The following is a 25,903-nucleotide window of genomic DNA, read 5'->3' as shown; positions in this document are numbered from 1 at the left end:
TGAGTCATACCCTTCATCTTCTAGGATTAACTCTTACTTATGATCTTTCTTGGAAACCATATATCAAATCAATTGCAAAATTAGCATCTGCTAAGGTTGCATCTCTTTATCGAGCTTGGCACTTTCTTACTCCGGATTCTATTCTCTGTCTCTATAAATCTCAAATCCGGTCTTGTATGGAATACTGTTGCCATATCTGGGGCGGATTTTCTAATGATCCTCTTTTTCTTTTAGACTAGGTGCAAAAATGCATTGTAAATGTGTAGTATTTGCATTGTAAATACTGGTATTTGTATTGTAAATGCGTAGTATTTACATTGTAAATGTAAACACATTGTAAATGCATAGTTTGGCCTGCTCTTGCAGCCAACCTCCAACCACTATCACATCATCATAATGTTGCTTCTTTTTTTCTTGTGCCATCTACTAAAATTTATTCTTGTGTTACTCGTCATTCAAATAAGTCTCATCCTTTTTCTGTGACTGTTCCTAAGTGCTCCAAAAACTCTTATTCCTCTAGTTTTTTTCCTCGAACATCAGTTCTTTGAAATTCGCTTCCTTCATCTTGCTTTACTGATTCATATAATTTGTAATCCTTTAAGTCTTCTCTCAATCGTTATCTTGCTCTAGACTTTTCATCTTTTCTCTTCCAGTAACTTCCAACTCTAATTAGTATTTGCTTGCAGCCTTGTTAGAAGCAAAGATGTTTAAAAAAAAAAGTTAGAATGTTCATAGCAGAAAACAAAACAATCATATAAACTGCATCTGCAAAAGAGCTTAGAGTTGTATGTCAAATCTCTTACAAAAATATTTTTAAAGTTAAAATGCAGCCCGCACCTCCATCCAATGCACAGGTTTTTGTTTTTTGAGATACTAACTTAAAAAGTGATAAATTTAATCCATTAACATTTAAACTGTAAAATATGGTCTGGAGTCCCTTTTTAGGATCGTCAAATTAGAAGTTGGTTTTAACAGGTTGCAAAACACTAATTGTCTTAATTTAAAATATGAATTCAAAATTGAGTTTTAAATAAGATAATTTGTCCCATGTCGGTGTGTTATTATAGCATGAGCACCAATGAAAAAAGCAACATCTTTGTTGTTAATTTCTTCAATAGTGCTGATACCGAAATTGCGCATTAACTCGATGTTTACAAAATATAAATTATATTTTGTACAATATTTAGTAAATATTTATAAATTACAGTATATAAAAGTTTTTATATATATTTGAACATAATATAATAGAATACTGTAGTAGTTCAAAAACTAAGAATTTTTGACTCACTTTGACAGCATATACATTGGTAGTTATTCTAGGTAAATGTATTAAATTATAAATTACAAATCATATAGATCTAGATATTTATCTATGAGAGTTTTGAATAAGTTCAAGCTTTCACTTTTGATGATAAAATCTGGTTGTAGTTCCACATTGATAAGACTCTATTAGCTAAGAATTGATGGTGAATATTGCAGTTTTTAACTATTCTCTTCTGATTTTGAAGTTATGGCCCTTTGTATTGGGCTGATATGAGGTAAAAATATTACAATCTAGTTCTACAATATATATATATATATTTTTAAATAGTTTGTACATTTTAGTGATGTAAATTTTCTGGTAAATTTTTTAAGAATAATAAAACTAAAAAAAATTTCAAATTTTACCAGGTGGTAAATTTTCAAAATTTTCAGGTAAATTTACTGGAAAAATTTACCTTTGCAACACTAGTACATTTGAATTCACCCTGTCGCCCAAGTCGCCCTGACCCTGTTGGCACTAAAACTAAAAACTTCTGTATTTTTCTATCTCTTACTTATATAGTTAACTTTGAGACTTATTTTCCAGGCAACCCTAATCACTTACCTTCACTCCTTGATTTGTCTCTGACTTCAACTTGTGTTCAGTTTCTCTTTGTTATCCTAGTAAGTAGTATCTCTACAAATTTTTCATCTTGTACTTTTGCTTCAGACTCCTAACATCGCACTACTTACTACTACCCTAAAGCTGACTGAGATTCTTTTTAGGGTTTTCTTTGTGACAAAGGGATATTGCTCTTAACATATCTTAAGTGTTCAATTTTTCAACTTCTCCATAAGCTTGCTTTACATGGTGTATCTGAGAAATTTTTTGAGATTATCAAATCATTTCTTTCTAACCGCTTTATAAAAGTCATTCTAGAAGCCCCACACTCTTCTTTATTTCTAGCTCCTGGGGTACCTCAAGAATTTTTTGAGATTCTATCCTTGGTCCTTTGTTATTTCTTATCTACATTAATGATTTTCCTGACATTACTTATATCTAAAGTGATTCTATTTGCTAACTCAATTTTATTCTGTTGTCTTGACAAATAGTCTGCTCTGAATAATTGCTTAAATTAGGCAGCTGATCTTGAATTTCAACTAAACTTAGTTATTTACTGCAAACATCTATTGCAAATCTTTTATCAATCATTTTCTTGTTCTTTAACTCTATTCTTTGTTTACTAGTAACTTGTTGCTTAGTAACTCATTACTTAATAGGGGTTGCTTGCAGCCTCAATGTAGCTAATTTCGATTTTAAAAAAACAAAAACATTTTAATAATGAAATTTGAGTTACTATAACTTGAATTTAAAAAATATGGACAAATTTAAAAATAAATTTACAACTTAAAATGCTAGATCTACTGATTCCAAACTTTTCTAAACAGCTTTCAATCATTTTTTTAATGGTAAGATTGCTAGTATAAATGCAAAATAAGATGCTACTTTTGAATAAGCTTAAAGCTTTTGAATAGATTTCCAATTGAACACCTAGAGAAAATAATTTTAGAATAAAATATGTTTTTAAACAACTGCAAAAGACTTTTTTTTATATAAATTTAAATTTTATAATTTCAATTTTTATAAATCAATTAATAATCTCGAAAAATAGATTTAAACCTAAAAGGAAACACTTTAAACCAAAATCAGTTGATTTAAGACCTTTAAAAACTTGTCTTTTATTACTTGCAAATTAATTTACTGAGACTCAAAACACTTTAATTTTTCTATGAAGCATGTTTTCTGGGCAGGTTTCACACAAGATTGTTTTAGCAAGCTTTTGAGGGACATAAAATCTCATCAGCGCATAATTTACTTTGACTTTTGCAAGGTGCAATTGTCATTTAAACCATATTTAGAACCATTCACAATTTTATCTGTACTATGATAATGTTTATAATTTGTGTCTGATGTGTAATTTTTGGCCATTACAGGTAAAGAATGGTGGAGGTCAGCAAATGGTAAATATAAAGATAAAGTAAGAATGTTTTGTTGCAAGTGATTGTGAACATGTAAATTATTTGTTTCTTGTTTTATATGCTTCCCAAACTTACATAATTTGTATAACATCCCACGTTACACATCCCACAAAATATTATTTTACATTTAATTAGAAATTAAACACATTAGATCAAAGTTATAATGCATTTTCAGTTGTTATCACTGATAATTTGAATGAAATTGAAACAAATTTTAAAATTTTGTTCTAACATCATCTTTGATGTACATTAAGTAGATGTCTCTTATAAGACTTGTTGAATACATGTTTGCTTATACCTTTAAAATGTTCTTTGTTAGTGTAACCCTTCCCACGAGAATTTGTTGGACAAGAGAATTTTAATTGTTTGTTGTTTTTCAATGTGAAATCTTTATATCTGCTTTTTCCAGCTTTTTTCAACTGGTTTTTTAGCTTTTGTCTAGCTTGTTAATTTAGCAATAAAGTGCAGAAAGTAGTAGCAAGTTAATGTTACAGAAAAAGTTGTTAAATGCACACTTATACTTAAAAAATAATTGACAGTTATTGATAAAAGATAATACATATTTGAAATTATTACATGCTTTTGTAAACAGTGTTTAAATTTTGACTAGATACATATTTATATGGATTGTCTAGATTGAAACATTTCAAGAAGTTGTTTAGCATATTTAATTTATAATGCATTCATAGCAATTAGTCATTATGCTTTTTTTACACATAAAAAAAATTTATTTTTACAGCAAGCATTTGTCATGTGATATTTTGTCACAATTTGTGTCACTGTTAAATTTTGCAATTTGAAATGAAAGGTTTTATTCATTTAAGCATGGTTAATAAAGTACTTGCATAATGGTTAATAAAATATCTGCAAATTAAATTATAAACGCATACTTTTCATTCACATAATCACATGACATGGAGATTTAAACATTCATTAAACATTAAACATATGGACTTCCCAGGATTCCAAGAATATGTAGAGACTTCTGCACCTCAATTTAGCATCCCTGATAGTAGTAGCAGCATAAGCTGCAATATATTTAAACAACAGTGTATATAGTGCAGAGAATGTCAACAGTAGATGATGTCCTTTTGATGCAGTTTTTGTTGATTAATCGTCAAAAATGTCAAGTAATATCCTAAATGATTTAACATCTACTATTGTTGATAACATAAGTGTACATTTTTGGGTAGAATTAAAAAGATTATCAGGAAGTTCTTTGATATAATTTCGGGAAGTTTATTAATGTAAATAATGAATAATACTGGACAAAAAACAGAGCTTTATTTAGAAATATATGAAGGAAGGAGTTTAGCCATTTGTGGATTTTACATAGAATTTCATTTTTGAATGCTTTATCTAAGTCTTTAGTAGCGGATTTTATCAAATGCATAAGCAAATTCAAGAAAGATTTTTGATCAACTAGAGTTTTGTTTGCAATTTATTTGGTTACAAATTAAGTGTTTCCAGGAGGTTTTTTATGCAAGTTTTGTTATTAAGGAAAATTGATTTTCATTTATTAATTGGTTACATTAAATGATTAAATCCGATAGTAGATTTATGGTAAAACACTTGGTTCACAATCCATAAGTTTGAAGTTCAAATCCGCCCTACGAACAGTGGGACAAAATAGTTTTTTTTGTGCCAAAATTATTTTAATTTTAAATACAGACAATATATGTGAAACTTATCAATATTTATTTCTAATTCACTTGATATATGTGCGATTCTTTGTTTATTCCTGTAATTTCAGAAAATGGGTTTTTATTTGAAAAGGTTTCTCAAGCTGTCATTTTAAGTTTCTGATCCTCCAAAATTTGGATAGTCAACAATTAGTCCCATTTTTTGTTGGAATCTCTTTTGTATACTAATTTTTTGTTCTTTAATGAAAGCTGTCTCTGCACTCCTCTTGCTTGTGATTTTTTGGTTCATTAAGGAAAGGGATCTCATCTTTTAAAGTGGTTTCTCTAATCACTAATCAATAAATTTTTTCCTTTTTCAAAATTAAACCTTTAAGGTTAATAGCATAAAGTAGATTAAGGTTTTGTTTTTCTCTAAATAACAGTTATTGTTTCTGTGATATAAATTGTAATCTAAAAAGTAGTTTCTAACTTGCCTTGTTTACTGAAGTAAACCAGGCAAGTTAGAAACAATGATTTTTCATTTTTTAGGTCGCTGGGACTATCAAAAGACATTTTCTGTGTGTGTGTATATATATATATATATATATATATATATATATATATATATATATATATATATATATATATATATATACAACCCTCGGAATTAGGCTCCGCATTCGGCAATGTCGACCAAACTGCTGACCTTAAAGTGTTTGAGGTTGACAAAATATTGCCATCCTCATTTCTATGTTTTATAGTAAGACCTTTGTATAAAATTTTTTTGCCAACCTCTAAAAGATTGAGCATTAACTTGCCGACCTCATTTTTCCTAATTCCGAGGGTTATATATATATATATATATATAATATATATATATATATATATATATATATATATATATATATATATGTATATATATATATATATATATATATACATATACATATATATATATACATGTATATATATATATATATATATATATATATATATACATATACATATATATATATACATGTATATATGTATATATATATATATATGTATATATATATATATATGTATATATGTATATATATATATGTGTGTGTGTGTATATATATATATATATATATATATGTATATATATATATATATATATATATATATATATATATATATATATATATATATATATATATATATATATATATAAACACACAAACACACACATATATATATATATATATACACACAAACACACACATATATATATATATATATATATATATATATATATATATATATATATATATATATATATATATATATATATATATATATATATATGCTTTAGAATGATGCATAAAAATAAAATTTCAAAATATGAAAGTCTCACCTTCTAGTATTGTTACAAATAATATAAAGAAATTAAATGAAAATTTTCAGCTTTTTAAAATGATGTTTAGGGGTAGCTCAATAGGTTTGAAATTTTACACGGAAACTGGTTTCGTGAACTTTTTTTGAAAAAATCATATCACTGCAAGGCTACATATTTTCCATTAACAATACATATTAATCAAACTAATTTAATCATATTAATTAACAAATTTAAAATTAATAACAGTACTGAAAGTCTATGACTTAAACATATTAAATCCGAGAAAGTTAATTCATTGGAGTACTCTCCTGATGTCCCTCAAAATGTAATAATTTTTTTGCCGTTTTGAATTGTTCTCTGTGTTGTTGCACAACGTGCAGAAGAAATTGTCTCTGCTCCTTGTTCTTGGTCAGTATTTCATTATACTGTGTGATTAAAGCTACACCTCTTTCAGCACAGTCATTAACAACTCTCAATCCATTCACTTTGTTTTTAGCCTTTTTGTAAATGTCATCTCTGTCCCAGCTTACTGGATCAATGTCAAGCAAAGCCTGTTCATCAATTCCCGAAAGAATGCTAATGTTTTTGAAGTTACAAAATCTTCAATCGACTTCAAATCAATGTCATTAACATTTCCCAATCTTTTCAGGTTGTCTTCTTGTGGTTCGTTATTCAATCTTTCAATCATTTTTTGTTTTGTTTTATGTGATAGATTACTTGAAAAAAAACTCAATCCAATGAGTTCTTCGTTCAAGTACCATAAATGGTGTTTTAATGCAACTGTTGCTTTCTCGCTAAATTTTTTGTTAATTATTTTGTACGATTCAAATTTCTTCATTAATTTCAAATGGACTAGAAAACCATGCAGACATGTACAGAAGAGTTGAAAACAGATTGAACTCCAACAGGGATTTCTCTTCTTTTGTAGTAACCTTGAATTGCTTTCGGAACATGTACATTTTTATACAGTAGATGACCTTAGCCATCCACTGTGCGTGGCGAAATGCACCTGGCACATTGTAATGTTGTCCTCTAGGAGGGATATTGCCAAGAAACATTATTGTCAGTTCCAAAAATTCCTTATAATCATCTCTTAGTTAGCTAACAGTTTGTAAACAATTTTTTGCGAAACTAGCAGCAGCATCTTTGAGATTATTTAAATAAGTATTTTTTGGACCACTGAAAAAGTTTTCATCAAGACATTCAAATTCATTTTGATTAATATAGTTCCAGCAAACTGTGGCATCCGCCATTGCTGCACCTGTTCCGGTCACAAGTTTGAGATCTCCAAGCAACTTTTCCGTATTTTCTCCTGTTACCAAAATTGTTAAACGATCGACTTTTTCCGAAATCAAACTTGTAATGTCTGGTAGTAATTTGCTGTCCCAATGTACAACTAGTGGTATATCAGGATTAAATTCAGCTGCTTCTTTTCTGTTTTTAATTCTGGCTCTTCGAATAGTACTAAATGACAAGGATAAACCTTCAACATTATGTCCTAAACTCTTGGCAGTTGCAGCAATAGTAAAAGTTGCCTCTCGATCCAACATTTATGTTCAGTCTAATGCAGCTGCAAGCTCCGGTGACATAATTGTTGCGGTTTTGGATTTTTTCGGTATCTTTCTTTTAGGTTCAAAATTGTCATTTGATTCGCATTCATCTGATTCAGCATTGATTTCAATATTGTCATCTTCCAAGTCTGGTAAATACATTGAAGGAGTTTTTTCAATACTTTCTTTTCGTATCTTTTCCTTTTCTGCACGTTGTTCAACTTGAGCTTTTCCTTCTGCTATTGTCTTCTCCTTTTTAAACAATTTCTGATCAACTGCAAGCATGCATCCTTGTCTTCCTGCTCTTTGCATTCTTAGAAACTCCTTGTCCACTTCAATCGTCATGATATTCATTGCGTTCTCATGAGCTATATCAAATAACTCTTCTATTTCATTCATAAAGTGAGACTCACTATGTTTTTGAGTTTCAGTGAAACACCTCTTGTTCTTTCTTAACTTCTGGTAAGTGTCAACTATTTTTTTTATCTTCTCTATAACATGGTGTTCGGCCTGGACAGGTATTCTTGCCTTGGCCCAAAAGAGCATAAACTTCTCGTGCGACAGAAACAGCACTTTCATGGATAATACATTTTTCTCGCCCATGCTGGTAAAAAAATTGAGACAAAGCTTGTTTAGTTGAAGGCTATTTACTACCTAATAGTGCATCACTTGTTGGACCAATCAACCACATCTCAGTTGCACTTTGTGTTAGTCTATTTTCCAAACTAATTTTTGCCCGACTTGTTTTTGGAGGGTCTGCTATTTTCTACAAAAAAAAAACAGATTAGTGAAATTATTTTAATTTTATTGCAAAATATGTAGATAATTCTATAACCACACTCTTGTAAATAAATATGATGTTTATTGTTTAATACTCTAAGATATTGGTAATTTAACTGATTTAGTACACTTTAAAAAACAGAATAACATTTAAGAATATTTCTATATATTTTATTCAAATCTTTTCAGGTTTTCCAATTATTTTCCCTGTTATCCCCTATTATCACTTACTCTACCAGTCTACCATATGCTGTCTTTTGTCTAAAATTGTGGAATAAATGTGTAAATTCAACATTTGCTAGAGTTTGTACACTACAGACACAAAAACAAGTATGAATATTAAAAAGAAAAAAACATTTGTACATACATTCAACAAAGTACAACAATTTCAGTAGCTGAAGGCAAACTATAACAAAAGATACTAAATTAAAATTAATTTATATATTGCTTGATAAAGTTGTTAAAATACTGTGTTGTGTATGAATCTACAACAGCATGAAATGTTGAAATATTAAGGATTAAAACAAACCAAATTATGTAATGTATCTTGTTTTCAACGTTTTCGGATATTATTTTCAGATTTCTAAGTCTTTGAGCTACCCCTAAATATGCTTCAATCTTCATATAATTTTGCATTTTTATTCATTTATATGTTTGGAACCAAATGAAAGGATGAGACATCAATATTTCAACAAAAAAAATTTTGTGTACACTTTATGCATCACCCTAATATGCTTTGGTGATAGAATCAATCAAACTTACTTTATAATGATCAGGTCACATTTTTCATCATGTGTAAAACACTATTTTGAACTTGACAATGTCTTTGTGCTGAATGGTCACAAATATTGCAGTTTTATGCTGCTTTTTTTTTTTTTTTTTTGTGTTTTTTTGTTTTTTTTTGTTATTCACCTCCTCAAGGCCGATAAAGCCACTACAGATGAAGAGGCTACTTAATAGTGGTTATAACCCTCTCTCAACTCTATAACTCCGAAACACGAACCTTGACGAACAAGGCCGCTGCGCGGAGAAACAAGTTGAGCGCGGTACCACCAGGGACGTGGTGGGGATCGAACTCGGAACCTCTCGCTTATGAAGCAAGCGCTTTACCACTACACCACTACTGCATGCTTGAAGTATTATCAGTTAAAATCATGTTGTTAATCACAAGTATCAAACTTTCTCTGAGTGCTGATAAAACTAAATTCATTTTGTTCCAAAAATTGAAAAAAACTGATAACGTACATAAATAAAATAAAAATAATTTAAAAAAATTAAGTTACAGTATTTTTTTCTATAGAGATAAAAATTTTAGATTTAAGTTAGTGTGAAAAAGCAATTATACTATAAGTTATTGCTAATATTATACTATGTGATTAATTGTAATATCAAGACAAGCGATTTTTGTTATTAGGTGATTGATAATATTTTGATGCTTCAGTTTTTGCATATATTTGGTTTTCTTAAAAGGATCCCAAACCCCCGAGACATGTTGTGTTCATGTTAAAGAGAATAATTTAAAAAAATGTTTGGGCTAAGTTTTTTTAAATAAAACAAAAGAATAAATGCGTACCAAGAAAAACTTTTTTATTTTATTGAAGCTCGACTTCTCTGTTTTGGTTGTAGGCCAAAAAGTCTGCGTATTTTATGTCACAATCTACGAACTTGATAACTTATTCAAGTGCGTTATATTCCTAAGAGTTTTAGTACATGGCGTCATTGATTTTTTTGTTTGTGTAAAAGATCAATTATATAGCAATCAAAAAAATCGATGGCGTCATGTACTAAAACTCTTAGGAATAAAATGCACTTAAATAAATTATCAAGTCTGTAGATTGTGGCACATATTATGCTGACTTTTGGCATTTAACAAAATGGAGAAAGCGAACTTTGACTAAAAAGTTAGTTTTTCTTGGTACGCATTTATTCTTTAGTTTTAACCAAAAAAATTTAGTGCAAGCATTTTTTTTATCATTCTCTTTAATATGAACACAATATGTCTTAGAAGTTTGGGATCCCTTTAAAGAGACAACAAGAATAATTTTTTAATCATTCTCTCTTTTTAAAGTTTTTAGTTTTGCTGTTGTTTAGGTTCATATTAAAGATGATACAAAATCAATGACTTTATTTGTTGAAGATATTGAACGCCTAAAAATGCAAAATGACTTGGTCGAAGAAAAGTTTAGCATAGTTAAGGCGTAAGTAAAATTTAAATCACTCTGGCTTAACATATTCCTTGATAAACAAGGTCACTGCTTTGAGAAACAGTTTGAGCAGGGTTCTACCAGGTACAGTGTAGGGTTAAAACTCTATATCTTGTTTAGAAAGCAAATGCTCTATTGCTGTATCACCTTAATTTTAAATTAAGGGTCAGTATTCCAGATAGAAATGTTTTATAAAGATTTTTAAATAGTTTAAAATATGCATATCTATATTTATTTTGAAATGTATTTATTTTTAAAATATATTTATTTTAAAGTATAATCATTTTAAAGTATTTTTATTATAAAGTATATTTATTTTAAAGTATAATTACTTTAAAATATAAATTACAATGATAATGATAATAATGATTAAAAATGAACTTTTTTTGATTTATAATAAAAATTTAAAATTTGTAATAATTTATTTAAAAATTAAGGTTTCTAATAAAAATGATGAGGAGATTTCATTGTTATCTTCTTCATCAACATCATCATAATTAACAATTCTCTGGTAGGTTCTGTCAGGTTAGATAACTATTCCCAACATTTACCTTAGCTTACAACTTGATTTCTTTCCTTTAGACTAATGCAACTCATATACCTGATTGTTATTTCTTCTTTCCATACACGTTTATCCAATCTTTCCATACACTTTTATCCATTTTTCCATACATTCTTATCTAATCTTTCTATACACTTTTATCCAATCTTTTCGTACACTCTTATCCCATCTTTCCATATACTTTTATCCATTCTTTCCGTACACTCTTATCCAACCTTTCCATATACTTTTATCCATTCTTTCCATACTATACTTTTTGAATCTCTGATTCTTTTTCGTTTTGGTTCTCTGTCCATACAAGACAATATTTTTCCGAGGCGAGATCTTGTACGAAACTGTGATAAAACCAAGGTTTTTTAAAAAATGTAAAAACTATGAAAATAAACTGAAATTTTCCGAAAAATTTGTGTTTTATAATTTTTTGTTATTATTATATTAATGAACCATAAGTTTTCTACATTTATCAAATTAATGTTGACTCTTGAAAAAACTTTTCAAAAGATGTAAGTCATTCAAAGTTGTAGCTGTCATTCTCTCCCGTTTTTTATTACGGTGGTTGCTTGAAATTGAAAAATTTTGTTCACATCGAAATCGGTGTTGGCTTGATTAATTTCAACATATTTTTTAACATGCATAACTTTTCTGATTTGAATCCAGTTGTAATATAGCTGTTAAATTCATCAGCAGTCAAATCATTAGGTATTGATTTAACAGCTACATTATAATTGACTTGGATTTGTTGTCGGGCATTGGATTCTCTTTCCTTTCTAGGTGGATCTTTGAGCTTTGGAACAAAGTTTAAAGTTGTTCAACGTTTTAACGAAACGAGAAGACATAACTTCATCATCATTAAGAGTCTGTTCAACTGTCTGATGAGCAATTTCCACAACATCATCACTGTCATCATTACTGGATGGAGTGAAAAAATGTTTAAGCCAGAGTCTTTTCGCTTCTTCAATAATTTCTTTATTTGATGAGAGTAAGAATCGGCACACTTTCGGCTCTTCAAGAACTCATAGATTGTTGAGAAATTTGAGCAGACTAACAGTTAAGATCGGACGTCTTTTAAGAATTTCTATATCAATTTCTTCAATAAAACGAGCACAAATAAAACTTTTCTTTGTTCGCATTTCCTCTAACAAAAATTTTAAAGTGCCTTCTGCAATGTTCAAGTCAGCATCATTGCCACTCATGGCATCCATAGCCATTTTACATGGTTGAAGAGTTGCTACTAATTCAGGAATGCTTGTCTTAAAATAATCAGGCCAATCATGTCCAAATGATTTAAGAGTTTTTTTTTATAGCTGGGATCATGTCTTTGAAAGTTTTCAACATTTTTAATGCATTGTTCCATCGAGTTCTGACATCAAGAACTAGCAAATTGAATTTGATTCCAAGAGATTAAGCATTTTCTTTTATTTATTATTTTTCCATTTCATTTATTTCTAAACTAAGCATGCTTGGTGCATTGCAAAAACTCTGAGAGGTTGATGCTAACATGTCCACTCTCTATATCTGATTCTTCTTCGCTTTAATCTGATAATAAATTCTTATTTGCTTGATTGATATCTGTAATTATCTTTTTACATTTTAGTACTCGTGTCACACAAAGATGGATTCCATGACCATAGCAAATGTGATAAAGTCGTTGTGAGAGACAAGCAGATTTAGTGCAAATACTTGCCCTATAAATAGTTTGACCAATGCAATCTTGGTCAGAATCAATGCCGAAGGTCATTAATTGATAATTTTGCAATCTCAAAAAGGTTTTAGCATCATTCTTTTCTCATTTCGATCATACCAATATTTTGATTGTAATTGTTGGGTCCAAAAATATGGATGTTCATAACTTTAATTTATTCAAATGTTGCCTCATCACTCACGTAGGAAAACTTTCCTCCATTGGATTTTATCAGCGTTATTTCCTTCTCATACGCTGATGAACTATAAGTTGTGCAATGTACTCTCTTGACGTTTTTGGGACCTTTAACCTTTGTGTAATTTTCAATCAGTTTTTGCACTGATGGATTCGCACCTTGGTTGAAAAGTCCAATATTAGATGCTAGCTTAGTAACAATTTTGTCAGTCAATGTTAGTTTCACATTAAAAAATGTTTTGTACTGTTCGTTTGATGAATTTTTCCTTTGCACAATGTGCATTCAACTTGAAACTTGTCATTTTTTGAAAACAGTAGTATTGCTATTTCAAATAAGTTCCTCTCGCAATTTTTTCCATTTCAATATTTGAATCTGTTCAATTTTTAAAATCATTATAAAGTTGCAGTTGCTATACTAAATTTCATAAATTTAAATAATTTTTTTATGAATAAATTTAATAAACACTTACTTTTTAGTTTAATACAGTCTTTTTATTTAATATATTTTTACTTTTTATGTGACAAATCTCATTATCAATAGAATAATAAATGACAAAACATTGCACTGCAATTGCAACTTATACGATTTTTAAAAACATTAAAACTGAGATCACTTAAAGGTATTAAAAATCTTCAAAATTAGCGCTTTTTATTTTTCACCTGTTTCCTTCATAAAAATATGTGAGAAAATTTTCTTTGTGAGAAAATTTATGCTGAGGGCTCTTGTGAGGGCTCTTCAAAAACGTTCAAAAACTCTTCTGAGGGCTCTTCAAAAACGTTTTGACTCTTCTTTCATTAAAAAACGAAAGCTTAAATTTTGAAGGTTTTCAATAATCTCGGTTTTTATATTTTCACATTTATTTTCTCGGTATTCCCAGACCAAGATTCCAATATAGAAAAATGACCGAGATTTCCGAGATAGAAAAATGACCGAGATGAGCGAGATCTGAAAGTATATTTCCATACACTCTCATTCATTTTTTCTCTACATTTTAATCCATTATTTCCATACACTCTTGTCCGTTCTTTCCATACACTGGGAGCATGTTCCATACACTGGGAGCAGTTTACATTTGATTTTTAAGGATGAAGTCTTGGTTTTTATAAGTGCAAATAATTCTCCAAGGATTCTCTACTCTTATGCTCCACCTTATCAGCAAATCATTTTCTTGAAATAATACAAATATTAGTAAGTTTAAAAGTTTACTAATATTCTATCTTGCAATCATAATCTACATACAACTAAGTTCTGTTGTCAAATGTCAGTTACATAAAGTAACTTTGTTATTTGCTGCTATTGTAGTTAAATTTTATATATATATATATATATATATATATATATATATATATATATATATATATATATATATATATATATATATATTTATACTTTTTGTTGAAGTTTAACAAAAATCAAATCCAGTAAACGCATGCATACACACACAAATACACATACACACATATATATCCCTGATCCCTTAAAAGTGTTCTATATTTTAAAATAGCACCAGTTTACAAATATTTCTTTATAGAAATTATTTTTTAGGGGTAGCGTAAGCCCTTTAATCATTAATGAGTCTCTAATATTATCAAAAAATATTTTTTTTCAAAGTATCTCAAACAGTGTCTAAAAAGAAGCAAAGTTTTATGCAAATTTTAAAAATAAAACATTTTATAAAAACACCTTCCAAAAAGATTATTTATAAAATAGTGTTAAAATATATGTTAAAGTTTTTCTCAGATCTGCTAGTGGAGTTGGGTTCTGTTTAGAAGTTTCATCTTTCACATTTACCCAACAGTTTATAATGAGGTTTAATCAAGTAATTTACATAGCCACAAGTCAAAAACATCAAAATGAACTATTTATATTTATTTCCCTTTTTTTTTTTTTTCTTTTTTTTTTTTTTACATCTTGCTTCCAACAAGGCTGCAAGCTGAAAGAGAAAAGATGAAGATTGTAGAGCAAGATAACGATTGACGGACGACTTACAGGATTGCAAATTATATGAATCAGGAAAACAAGATGAAGAAAGCGAATTCCAAAGAGCTGATATTCGAGGAAAAAAACTAGACGAATAAGCATTTTAGGAGCACTTGGGAACAGTCACAGAAAAAGGATAAACAAGAATGAATTTTAGTAGATGGAACAAGAGACACTAGCTCTTTAGAGCAGTGCACATTATAGTATTTGTAGAAAAGAGAAAGAGAAGCAACATTACGATGATGTGATGATGGTTGGTGGTTGGCTACAAGAGCAGGTCCAACTATGTTTAAAAGAGAAAGGGCATCATTAGAAGAACCGCCCCAGATATAGCAACAGTATTCCATACAAGGCCAGATTTGAGATTTATAGAGATAAAGAATAGAATCCGAAGTAAGAAAGTGACAAGCTCAATAAAGAGATGCAACCTTAGCAGATGCTAACTTTGCAACTGATTTGATATATGGTTTCCAAGAAAGATTGGAAGTAAGAGTTAATCCTAGAAGATGAAAAGTAGATGACTCATCAATTACATCACCGTTCATAAATATAGGAAGATCTAAATTATTGCAATAACGATTGGCTGAAAAAATTGAGTTTTATCTGAATTAAAGTTCACCAGCCACTGTGAGCCCCATGCTGTAGCAGAAGTGAGATCCTTTTCAAGCTCAAATGCCCCCTCCAAGCAATCAGAGAGTGTTGGTTTCTTATCACAACAAGAATAAATGGTAGTATCATCAGCAAACAATACCACCTTAGATGTGAGAATATCTGGAAGATTGTTAATGTAAATTAAAAAGAGTATAGGGCCAAGGATAGAATTTTGAGGAACCCCTGAAGTTACAGAATAAAAAGAAGAGTGCTGTCCATCAAGGACAACTTTTATACTACGATTGTAAAGGAAGGATTCAATAATCTTAAAGATGTTGCCAGATACACCATAAGAAGAAAGCTTATGGAGAAGACCAGCATGCCAAACTTTATCAAACGCTTTTGAAATGTCAAGAGCGATGGCCTTAACCTCTCCACCTTCATCTAATGCAGGATAAAGCCTATCAGTTATTACTGTTAGCAATTCAGCTGTATAACGAGAAGATCAAAATCCATATTGATGGTCAGAAAGTAAGTTATTAGATTCAAGATGAGAAATTAAGTGTTTGTTAATTAAATATTCAAAAACCTTGCTTATGATAGGAAGAAGACTAATGGGACGGTAGTTAGACGAATCAGATCGCTCTCCAGAGTTTTTGAAAATAGGGATAACAGATGCCACTTTCCAGCAGGCTGGAAAACAAGACTCTGATAAGTATTTGTTGAATAGTTTTGAGAGTATAGACAGCAGCTCCGGAGAACACCTCTACAAGACAATAACAGGTATATTGCTCGGGCCACAAGCTGTAGGAGTCTAGGTCACAAGCTGTAGAAGACTCTTACTTAGTAGTAAAAGTGAAGGCCAGGGCAACCATCGGCATTGAATGCATCCACAATCATAAATGCTAGGCATTGCTTAACAGAAGGTTCAGTGTGTCAGGGATTAATGCAGAATAAGCAACTGTTTAAACAAAAAGTACTGTCTAAACTTCATCTATTAGGCTGACACAAATTTATTTTAATACATTATTTCCAGTTTAGGGTGTTCAATGCAGGATCTTCTTGACTCATTGCATGGGTTTTGCTTGTGTCTCTGTTTTTATGACTAGGCAACTCATTCTATTATCTCCTAATAAGGGGACAGCTTTAAAACTCAGTTTTATGGTTCTGAGGCCAGCTGGTAGTCAGGTTTCCCAAATGCTGTGGTAGCTCTCAGAGAGGCTGATTCCATCAACAGCTAAAATGGATGGTGTCCCTGTTTGTACTTTAGATGAGCATTGCCGAGGCCACATTTGGAGCCCTTTGTTACGGCTTAGGGTTTATTAATAGTAATGTGGCAATTGCTTGGGCTATTAAATAGTGTTTTGAGTACTATCTATGCTTTGAGTCAAGTTCTTCAACAAATTTAAAAATGAATGTTACAAAAACTATAAAATACAAAAAACCATCATCATTACCAAGTTCTCTAAACCTATCATTCACTAATATTCGTGGTCTTCAAAGTAACTTTTGTTCTGCTGAGTCTTATCTTTTGCAAAATTCACCAGACCTACTTGGTCTTTGTGAGACTAATTTGAGTTCAGCTGTCTCATCTTTCGATTTTAGTGTTGATGGTTATCTTATTTTAATTCGTAAAGACTCCAATAGTCACATGCTTGACCTGGGCATTTACATTCGTAAGAATATACCCATTTTTCCTGAATCTAGGTTTGAATCCACAGACTATTCTTTTATATGCTTTTGTTTAGCACCACTTCACTCTATTGCCTTTCTCTTTGTTCTATATCGCTCTCCTTCATCTCAAGACTGCACTCTTTTTGATGTTATTTTTGATCATATTGACCATGGCCTCTCTTTATCCATCAGCCTATGTTGTTGTCGGTGACTTTAATGCTCATTACACTGAATGGCTTGGCTCTAGTGTCAGTGATTCTGCAGGCATTAAAGCCCACAACGTTTGCCTTTCTCAACCCCTAACTCAAATAGTCATCTTTCCAACTTGCTTTCTAGACAACCCCGAATCATTTACCTTCTCTTCTCGACTTATGTCTTGTTTCTGATCCTAGTCAGTGCTCAGTTTCTCCACATTCACCCTTAGGTGCTTCACAGTTTGATCTCTCTAAAACTAATATCTCATTCTTCTTCATCACCTGAATCCCCCTATTATCGTACCTCTTACAACTACCTTAAATCTGACTGAGATTTTTCCCGTGATTTTCTTTGTGATGGCCTTAAGTAGAAATCTTTTGTCTTCCTGTCGACAAATGTGCTTCTTACATATCTTCGTGGATTCAGGCTGGCATGGAATCTTTTGTTTCCTTGGGCAATTCCAGGTCAAGCCTCACTCTCCTCCATGGTTTTCCTCACATTGTGCTGCTATGATTGCCAATCGAAACCGTTACTTCCATATCTATCAGCAAAACAATTCTCCAGAAAACAGATGTCTGTTTATTACTTCTACAAACCATTGTAAAAAGGTTTTGACTAATGCCAAAGCCCGCTATTCTCAGGTCATGAAATCTCGTATCTTATCTCAAAAATTAGGCTCTTGTGACTTCTGAAGAATCTTTAATAGTATTAATAATAAGCGCAAATCTTTAATTCCACCTCTCTTGTATGGTTCAGACTTTGTCACCTCACCTAAAGACAAAGCTGAATTGTTTGCTAAAAACTTTTCATCAATATCATCTCTTGATTCCACTAGTTGTGTTCTACCTGATATTTCCAACAAACAGGTTGATCCATTGCTTGACATTCGTATCACTCCAGCTTCTTTTTCTAAAGTGATTTCCTGCTTAGACATCTGTATCTGGCAACATCTTTAAGATTATTGAATCCTTCCTTCCCAATGATAGTATAAAAGTTGTCCTCGATGGACAGCACTCTTCTTCTTATTCTATAACTTCTGGGGTTGTTCAAGGTTCTAATCTTGGCCCTACACTCTTTTTAATTTACATTAACGATCTTTCAGGTTTTCTCACATCTAAGGTGGCATTGTTTGCTGATGATACTACCATTTATTCTTGTCGTGATAAGAAGCCAACACTCTCTGATTGCTTGGAGGGGGCATTTGAGTTTGAAAAGGATCTCACTTCTGCTACAGCATAGGGCTCACAGTGGCTGGTGAACTTCAAGACAGATTAAATTCAATTTTTTTCAGCCGATTGTTATCGCAATAATTTAGATCTTCCAATATTTATGAACGGTAATGTACTTGATGAGTCATCCACTCTTCATCTTCTAGGATTAACTCTTACTATGATCTTTCTTGGAAACCATATATTAAATCTGTTGCAAAATTAGCATCTGCTAAGGTTACATCTCTTTATTGAGCTTGGCACTTTCTTACTTTGGATTCTATTTTCTATCTCTATAAATCTCAAATCTGGCCTTGTATGGAATACTGTCGCCATATCTGGGACAAATCTTTGAATGATGTCCTTTCTCTTTTAGACAAGGTGCAAAAACGCATTGTAACCATAGTTGGACATGCTCTTGCAGCCAACCTCCAACCATTATCATGTCGTTGTAGTGTTGCTTCTCTTTTCTTTTCTACAAATACTATAATGGGCACTGCTCTAAAGTGCTAGTGTCTCTTGTGCCATCTACTAAAATTCATTCTTGTTTATCCTTTTTCTGTGACCGTTCCTAAGTGCTCCAAAAACTCTTATTCCTCTAGTTTTTTTCCTCAAACATCAGTTCTTTGGAATTCGCTTCCTTCATCTTGCTTTACTGATTCATATAATTTGCAATCCTTTAAGTCATCTGTCAATCATTATCTTGCTCTACAATCTTTATCTTTTCTCTTCCAGTAACTTCCAACTCTAATGCAGCTTTGTTGGAAGCGAAGATGTTTTAAAAAAAATAAAAGCCTCTTCTTTTTTTATATCTTTATTAAGCTCGACACTTTCTTACTTCGGATTCTTATCTTTTTTCTTTTAACTTCAGCACATAAAGTTAAAAAAAGACAAACGTGTAAAGCTAATATTATTGTTTGAAATGTTAAATATCTTTATATAAAGAATCATATATTTTAAAGTGACTGATAAAAATTACATTTAATTAAACTATATAATAAATATAGTTATAACAAAGTCATAGTATAAATCCTAGAACTTTTAATAATAGTGCTCATTACATTTGTCAAATGAAACAACTGCCAACACAATATTTCTTTAACTTGTGTTAATAATTCTAATCATTCAATTGATTAGTTAGTATTTCTTAAAGTTAGCATCTGCTAAGGTTGCATCTCTTTATCGAGCTCGTCACTTTCTTACTTCGGATTCTATTCTCTATCTCTATAAATCTCAAATCCGGTCTTGTATGGAATACTGTTTTCATATCTGGGCCGGATCTTTTAATGATTTTTTTTTTTTTTTGAACACATTGGCTCACTTTGGGATTTATGTGATACATATATATAATCATGGTTCCAACAAAATCAGCTAATTTGGACTTAAGGTAATTATGGGAAATCTTTTCAAAGTTTTCGACTACTTTTGTCTTTTCTCAAAAATATTATAATCCTTTTTTTTTTTAGTAAGATTTTTTTTTATTTAAGAGTGTTCACAGAGAGTTCTGATTTGATTTAGGTTAGTTTAATGGAATCTAGAATTTTTATCTGATGCATTTGCGCCCTGCATATGGTTTATCTAATTTTTTGTATTTATTACTGCAATACAATAACTTTTTATTTTTCTTATGTTAGAGGAAACAACAAACTGCATTTTAAAGAAATGTTTGTCATTTTCAATATTTTTTTTGTAACATAAAAGATGATAAAATTGCTTTTAAGAAAGTATGCAATAGTCACATTTCTCTTGGTTTCTATTCTGCACTAGTTTTTAACCAGCATGCAACTATGCCTCTTCACTCTTCCATAAACTTTTTTTTAAGGCTTCAGATAAAAGTTTTACAGTTCTTTTTACAAATTGTGAGTTGTTTGACAGATCAGTGAGAGAAATTTTTCTAGCTGTTAGAATAGTTGTAATTTACATGAGGTAATAAAAAATGAAGTAGGCCGCTCAAATTGTAATAAAGCAACATCAACATCAAGCAACATTAACATCAACTAACTCCAAACTTCAATTCTGAAGTACAAGGGTTTAACTTACTGAACATCTTATTCCTTAAACGTAGCTTTTTCAAATCATCTGAAACACATTTATACCAAGTTTTTCTGCTTCTACCTCTAGCTTTTTCTTCTGAAACTTCTAACTCTCTACATGCTGATAGCTAGTCATCTGCATCTCTACGCTTTACATGCCCAAACCACTTAAATGTTCCTTAATGCACCCAATCAGATATACTCACAACGCCTAATCTTTTTCTTAAATCATCACTGCTTTTATTGTCTTTTAAAGTCACACCACATATCCATCTAATCATCATCTTTTCTGTTCTTTCCAAAAGCTGGACATCATAAACCTCCATTGTCCGTGTTTCACTGCCATACATCATTACACTCTAGAGATATGCTTCTTTTTGCTTTTTCAAAATTTACTAACACACTCTATCTTTTCTCCACTTTTTATTTCAATCTCTTTTTTAATTTCTTTTCTATACTCAACGAAAATAAATCTTCTACACTCAAAACCAATAATCTTTAGAGAGCATCTCTTCAATATCTACATTTCTTATGAAACCATCGCATGCAATCTATAGTTAGCTCCAATTCTTTTCCTACACACTTCACATGGTCACTTCCCAGTATTTTCTGTCTGTTCATTCTTGACTTTACAATGCATAACTTTTGTCTTATTCATGTTTATCTAAAGCCCTTTTGCTTCAATTCCATCTTTTCAAGTCTCAACCTTAATACTAATTCTTCTTCTGTTTCAGCAATCTCTGAGTAAATGCTTTCGCTAACTATTTGCTCCTCAAACACTTCACTTAATTTAAAAATGTGAATAACTATTTATATGGTTTAACTTTTTAATAAATTTTCAATTTTTATGGTATATTGTAAGGTATGCAGACTAAGCAAAGGGGGGTCCGAGCTAGTGGGGGGAACCAAGCTAGTGAGTGGCTCCAAAATGGGCCGATCATGTTGTGTAATTTCTTAAACATTGTTTAATAATACTTGTATTACATTTTTAAGATAAAATTAATAAGATAAACAGAAAGCGACTTAGGGCCTTCACTTAGGACCTCCAGACTCTTAGGTTTAGGGCCTTAGACGCTAAGGGCCTCCACTTGTCATGATTCACCACTAATTGCATAAATAATATAGTTAAATGTAATTAATAAAGTTATATATCCAATTAAAAACATGAGTATGTAATTCAAAACATGAGTATGTAATTCAAAACAGCTGTACGGTAAAAATAAAATTTTACCAAGAAAACTAGTAAGCTAATTCATTTTTAAATCGATATTTCATACGAATCCAAATAAAAACTAATTAATTTACATATTAACTTGGTAAATAGTTTTTTATTCATTGCAGAGCATCAAAATCATAATCAAACATGACTCATCACCAATTTTCAACAGTCTGATTGTTTGTAAAATTTGAGGCAAATAAAAATTTTTTTTGAGACAGTTGTGGGTTCAATGCACCATGATATAATCCAAGATTGAAGTCTTTGGCAAGGCATCTTCAAACTGTAAGGATTTTGCAATTGTAGTCAATGCAAAAGGTAATGTCAGGTATGCTGGTCTTCTCCATAAGCTCACTTCAAATGGTGTCAAATCTAAGAATTTTTTTTCAAAGTCTATGAATCATTATTTTTCTAATTACAGTAACACTAGGGTGTTACCCAGATAAAAATCTTATACAGTGTTTTTCTTTTTGTTTCCATATTAGAATTTAGGCTGTCGCCGCTTGGCGAACAATTATAAAAATAAAATTAAAAAAGTTTAGTGATTTCCAACATTTAAAAAAAAAGTTAAAGACAAGTCATGGCTTAGCCCAAGATCTTTGATTTATACAAGCAATTTAAGGCTCCACTCCAAAAAGTAATTTTTTAGATATAAATTTCTTTGAAATGATTTTTTGGTGGGTTATAATCCTCAGCAGGAATAAAAGATATTTTTATTTTTTTATAAATAAAAAATTATTTTAAAAAAAGATAATTTTTCAACTTGCTTTGCTCTAAGCGTTCTTCTTAGGCATTTTCATATTTATATTGCATTTCTTCTTTGTGTAATATACTTGAAAACTAAAGCAAAAGACAATACTTTGTAATTTAACTTTAAATAAATTAGTTTTTTACTTAGTCTATTTTAATTGCGTACATTGCGTTTAAATAGTTTTTAAAAGTTAAAATTATTATTTATAATAAATTTGTATGGCAGTAGTTGTTTTCTTTTATATTTATTTTCATTTTATAGTATAAATAAAAAATATAATATTTACACTACTGTCCATAATTATTCGATTGTTCATACTTTTCGATATATTTTTGATTTTCGGTATCAAAGTTCTACTTACTATTAGGAGAGAAACTGAAAACAAAATCTGAATTATATGTTGAATTATCTCCCTATTTATTAGGTTTACAAAAAAATTAGTATAAAATTGTCCTTAGCGACGTCAACCACCTTACATAGTCTTGACATATTCATATTATTGTTAAGTAGAAACTTAGCATTTTATCCAATTTTCAGAGTCAATTTTATGCCATTAACTAAAAAGTTTTTTCCATATCTTATGCATCATTTGGCATTTGTTTTTGACATTACTTCCCATAAAAATCTGATAGGAGGGAGATCTTGTGAATGGGGAGGCTAAATCATTCTATTCAATATTTGATCATGAACTCAGTCAAATAACTTAAACAATTTTTTTGTAAATTATGTTTTGGATTTAAGCTTTCAGTCATTTTCTTCTAAAAAAATAGATGGCTTCCCATTAAACCATCTTCCCGAAAAAATGATTTTTCAAGTGTATGAGTAAACTACTTTTGTTATTACTCCCTCTATTTTTACAAATCACCTGTGGTATTCCAACCAAAACAGACCCACTTCTTAACACTACATCCACCCAGTTTTACAGTCAATAATACACACTATTTTATCATACATTTAATAATTTTTTTTTTCTAGACAATCTTATCTTGTAACCAAAGATTTAAAATTTCAACATTTCTATCTACATTTACAGTCATTGATGGTCTATTTTTCTGTAGTTTTCTTCACTTAAGCATTTTTATTGTTCTTATGATTTTTATCAAAGCATTTAAATCAAAATACTTTTAAATTATCTAATAGTGCAAAAATAAGCTTAAAAAATAGTTAAATAAAAAATAGCATTTTTTTTAAAAGTTAATGTCATTCGAATAATTTTGAATGGTGTACCTAAGAGTACTAATTTTTTGTGACAAAACTTTTTTGATGGTTTTCACAATTCTCTAGTAACTTTTGAAACATTGGTGACTGTATAATAACAACAAGCCTTCCCAGGAAATGAGTGCAGTTTTTTGTCTTGTGTGTACACGCATGAGTATTTTATTTTAGACAACTTGGTCATGGCTGTTTGCAAGTTTTTTTATATTAAGCATTGTGGAAAAAACTAAGTTTCAAAAACAAAGAAAGCAAAACTAACATAATAAGAAATTAATATAGAAAAATAAAATAAAAATTAATAGTTTAATTAATTTGTGCACTGTTTTTATTTTATTTTCTTCAGACTGTTTGTTATTTTCAGCAACAAAGTTTTCAGCAATAGGCGAAGCAAAAATAAATAGTTTTAAGTTGACATTAAAAAGAATGGTTCTCCTATATTTTATTTGTTTTTCCTTTAAAGAGGAAAGCGAAAATATAAATTGCTATATGTTTGTAAAATATATTTGTATAATTGTAATGTAACAAGTATATATTGTCCCAATATGAAAATGTCTATATAAAGCATGCATATACTTTTATGTATAACATTTTTTATTATATAATTATATTTGTTTCATAAGTATACACACGTTTAGCTTTTATGGATAAGATGTTTACTTCATACACGGAATGTCTGTGGTTCAAATCCAACCAAATAATTATTTTAGTGTGTTTAATTTGTATAGTGTAAAATTGCATTAATATGAAATAAAATATTTAAGACACAATACATTTGTATTGTGCTTTAAAATGTCAACACCGATAAATAAAAAAATTTATTTAAACTGTTAGTTTTGATACCTTTAAAATTAGCAACTTAATTGGCTTGCCAATTTTCGTTGATTAGAATGTTAGTGAAAGGAGCTCCTTTGCTATCCTTTTGCTCCTTCGTTGCAATATGCTATTTTAGAGTTGCAGGGTGAGATTCATTTACTGCATAAGGACAATAAGTAAATTTAGACAGCAAATTTAAATATCTAGTCATTTTTATGTTTGTAAATTTAGAAAAAAATTTATTGTAAATATAATAATCCTTTTTTTCTGTTTTACGCAAATAAAACATTAATGATACATTACATTGCGAGTTCTATTTTGTTCATTTTTTTTTTTTTTTAAATGTTATTTTTGGTATACTTGACCAGCAAATTTAGTTTACAAACATTTTTGATTCCATTAATAAAAAACATTATTAACTTATGTTAAAGTATATTATTTATTATTATTATTTATTATTTTTGTAACTTAAGAAAATTATTATTTTCCTAACTTAAAACAACAGTAAAACTGTAAATAAGGTGTTTTTGAATAATAAGAATAAATTTAAAAAACAACAATATAATAAACGATATAATGCAATAAAAAATTCAAACTATATGTCAATTACAAAATAAAGTTTTTTTTATCTTTTGAATAGTGACCTTTGCTTGTTAATGAAAACAGTTTTTTTATCACTTAAAAAAAAAGTTATTGATCTATTACTTCGTTATGGGTTCTTATACTTTTTCAAACTTTGGGAATTTTTAAACCAATTGGGAATTTTGTGTTATATGCTGCACCATCAGGCTGGCTAACACCCTGAGTACATAAGCAAATGCACAAACTTACTTTTTTAGATTTATGTTGACAGTCCTAAAATATTTTGCACACTTCAAGTTTTAAATGTTGAATTTAACTAAAAGTTTGTTTGGCTTAATAAGAGTCTTTCTTATTCAAATAGTTTCACCCAACCCCTATGTTACATTATGTACTAAGGCCCCTGTA

At 29.8% G+C, this 25,903-nt stretch overlaps 1 protein-coding gene across 2 annotated transcripts in view; it reads left to right on the top strand.

Moving 5' to 3' along the window:
- Positions 1 to 25,903, top strand: part of LOC100209282 (heat shock factor protein) — a 123,834-nt gene that overhangs the window by 81,692 nt on the left and 16,239 nt on the right. For both annotated transcript variants that reach the window (XM_065820321.1, XM_065820320.1), the window contains one exon: positions 10,689 to 10,795. In XM_065820321.1, coding sequence (XP_065676393.1) covers positions 10,689 to 10,795 — 107 coding nt within the window. The remainder of the gene's footprint in view (positions 1 to 10,688; positions 10,796 to 25,903) is intronic.

This window comes from Hydra vulgaris, chromosome 15 (genome assembly GCF_038396675.1).
Source record: "Hydra vulgaris chromosome 15, alternate assembly HydraT2T_AEP".
NCBI lineage: Eukaryota > Metazoa > Cnidaria > Hydrozoa > Anthoathecata > Hydridae > Hydra > Hydra vulgaris.
This window is presented reverse-complemented; position numbering and strand designations above follow the sequence as displayed.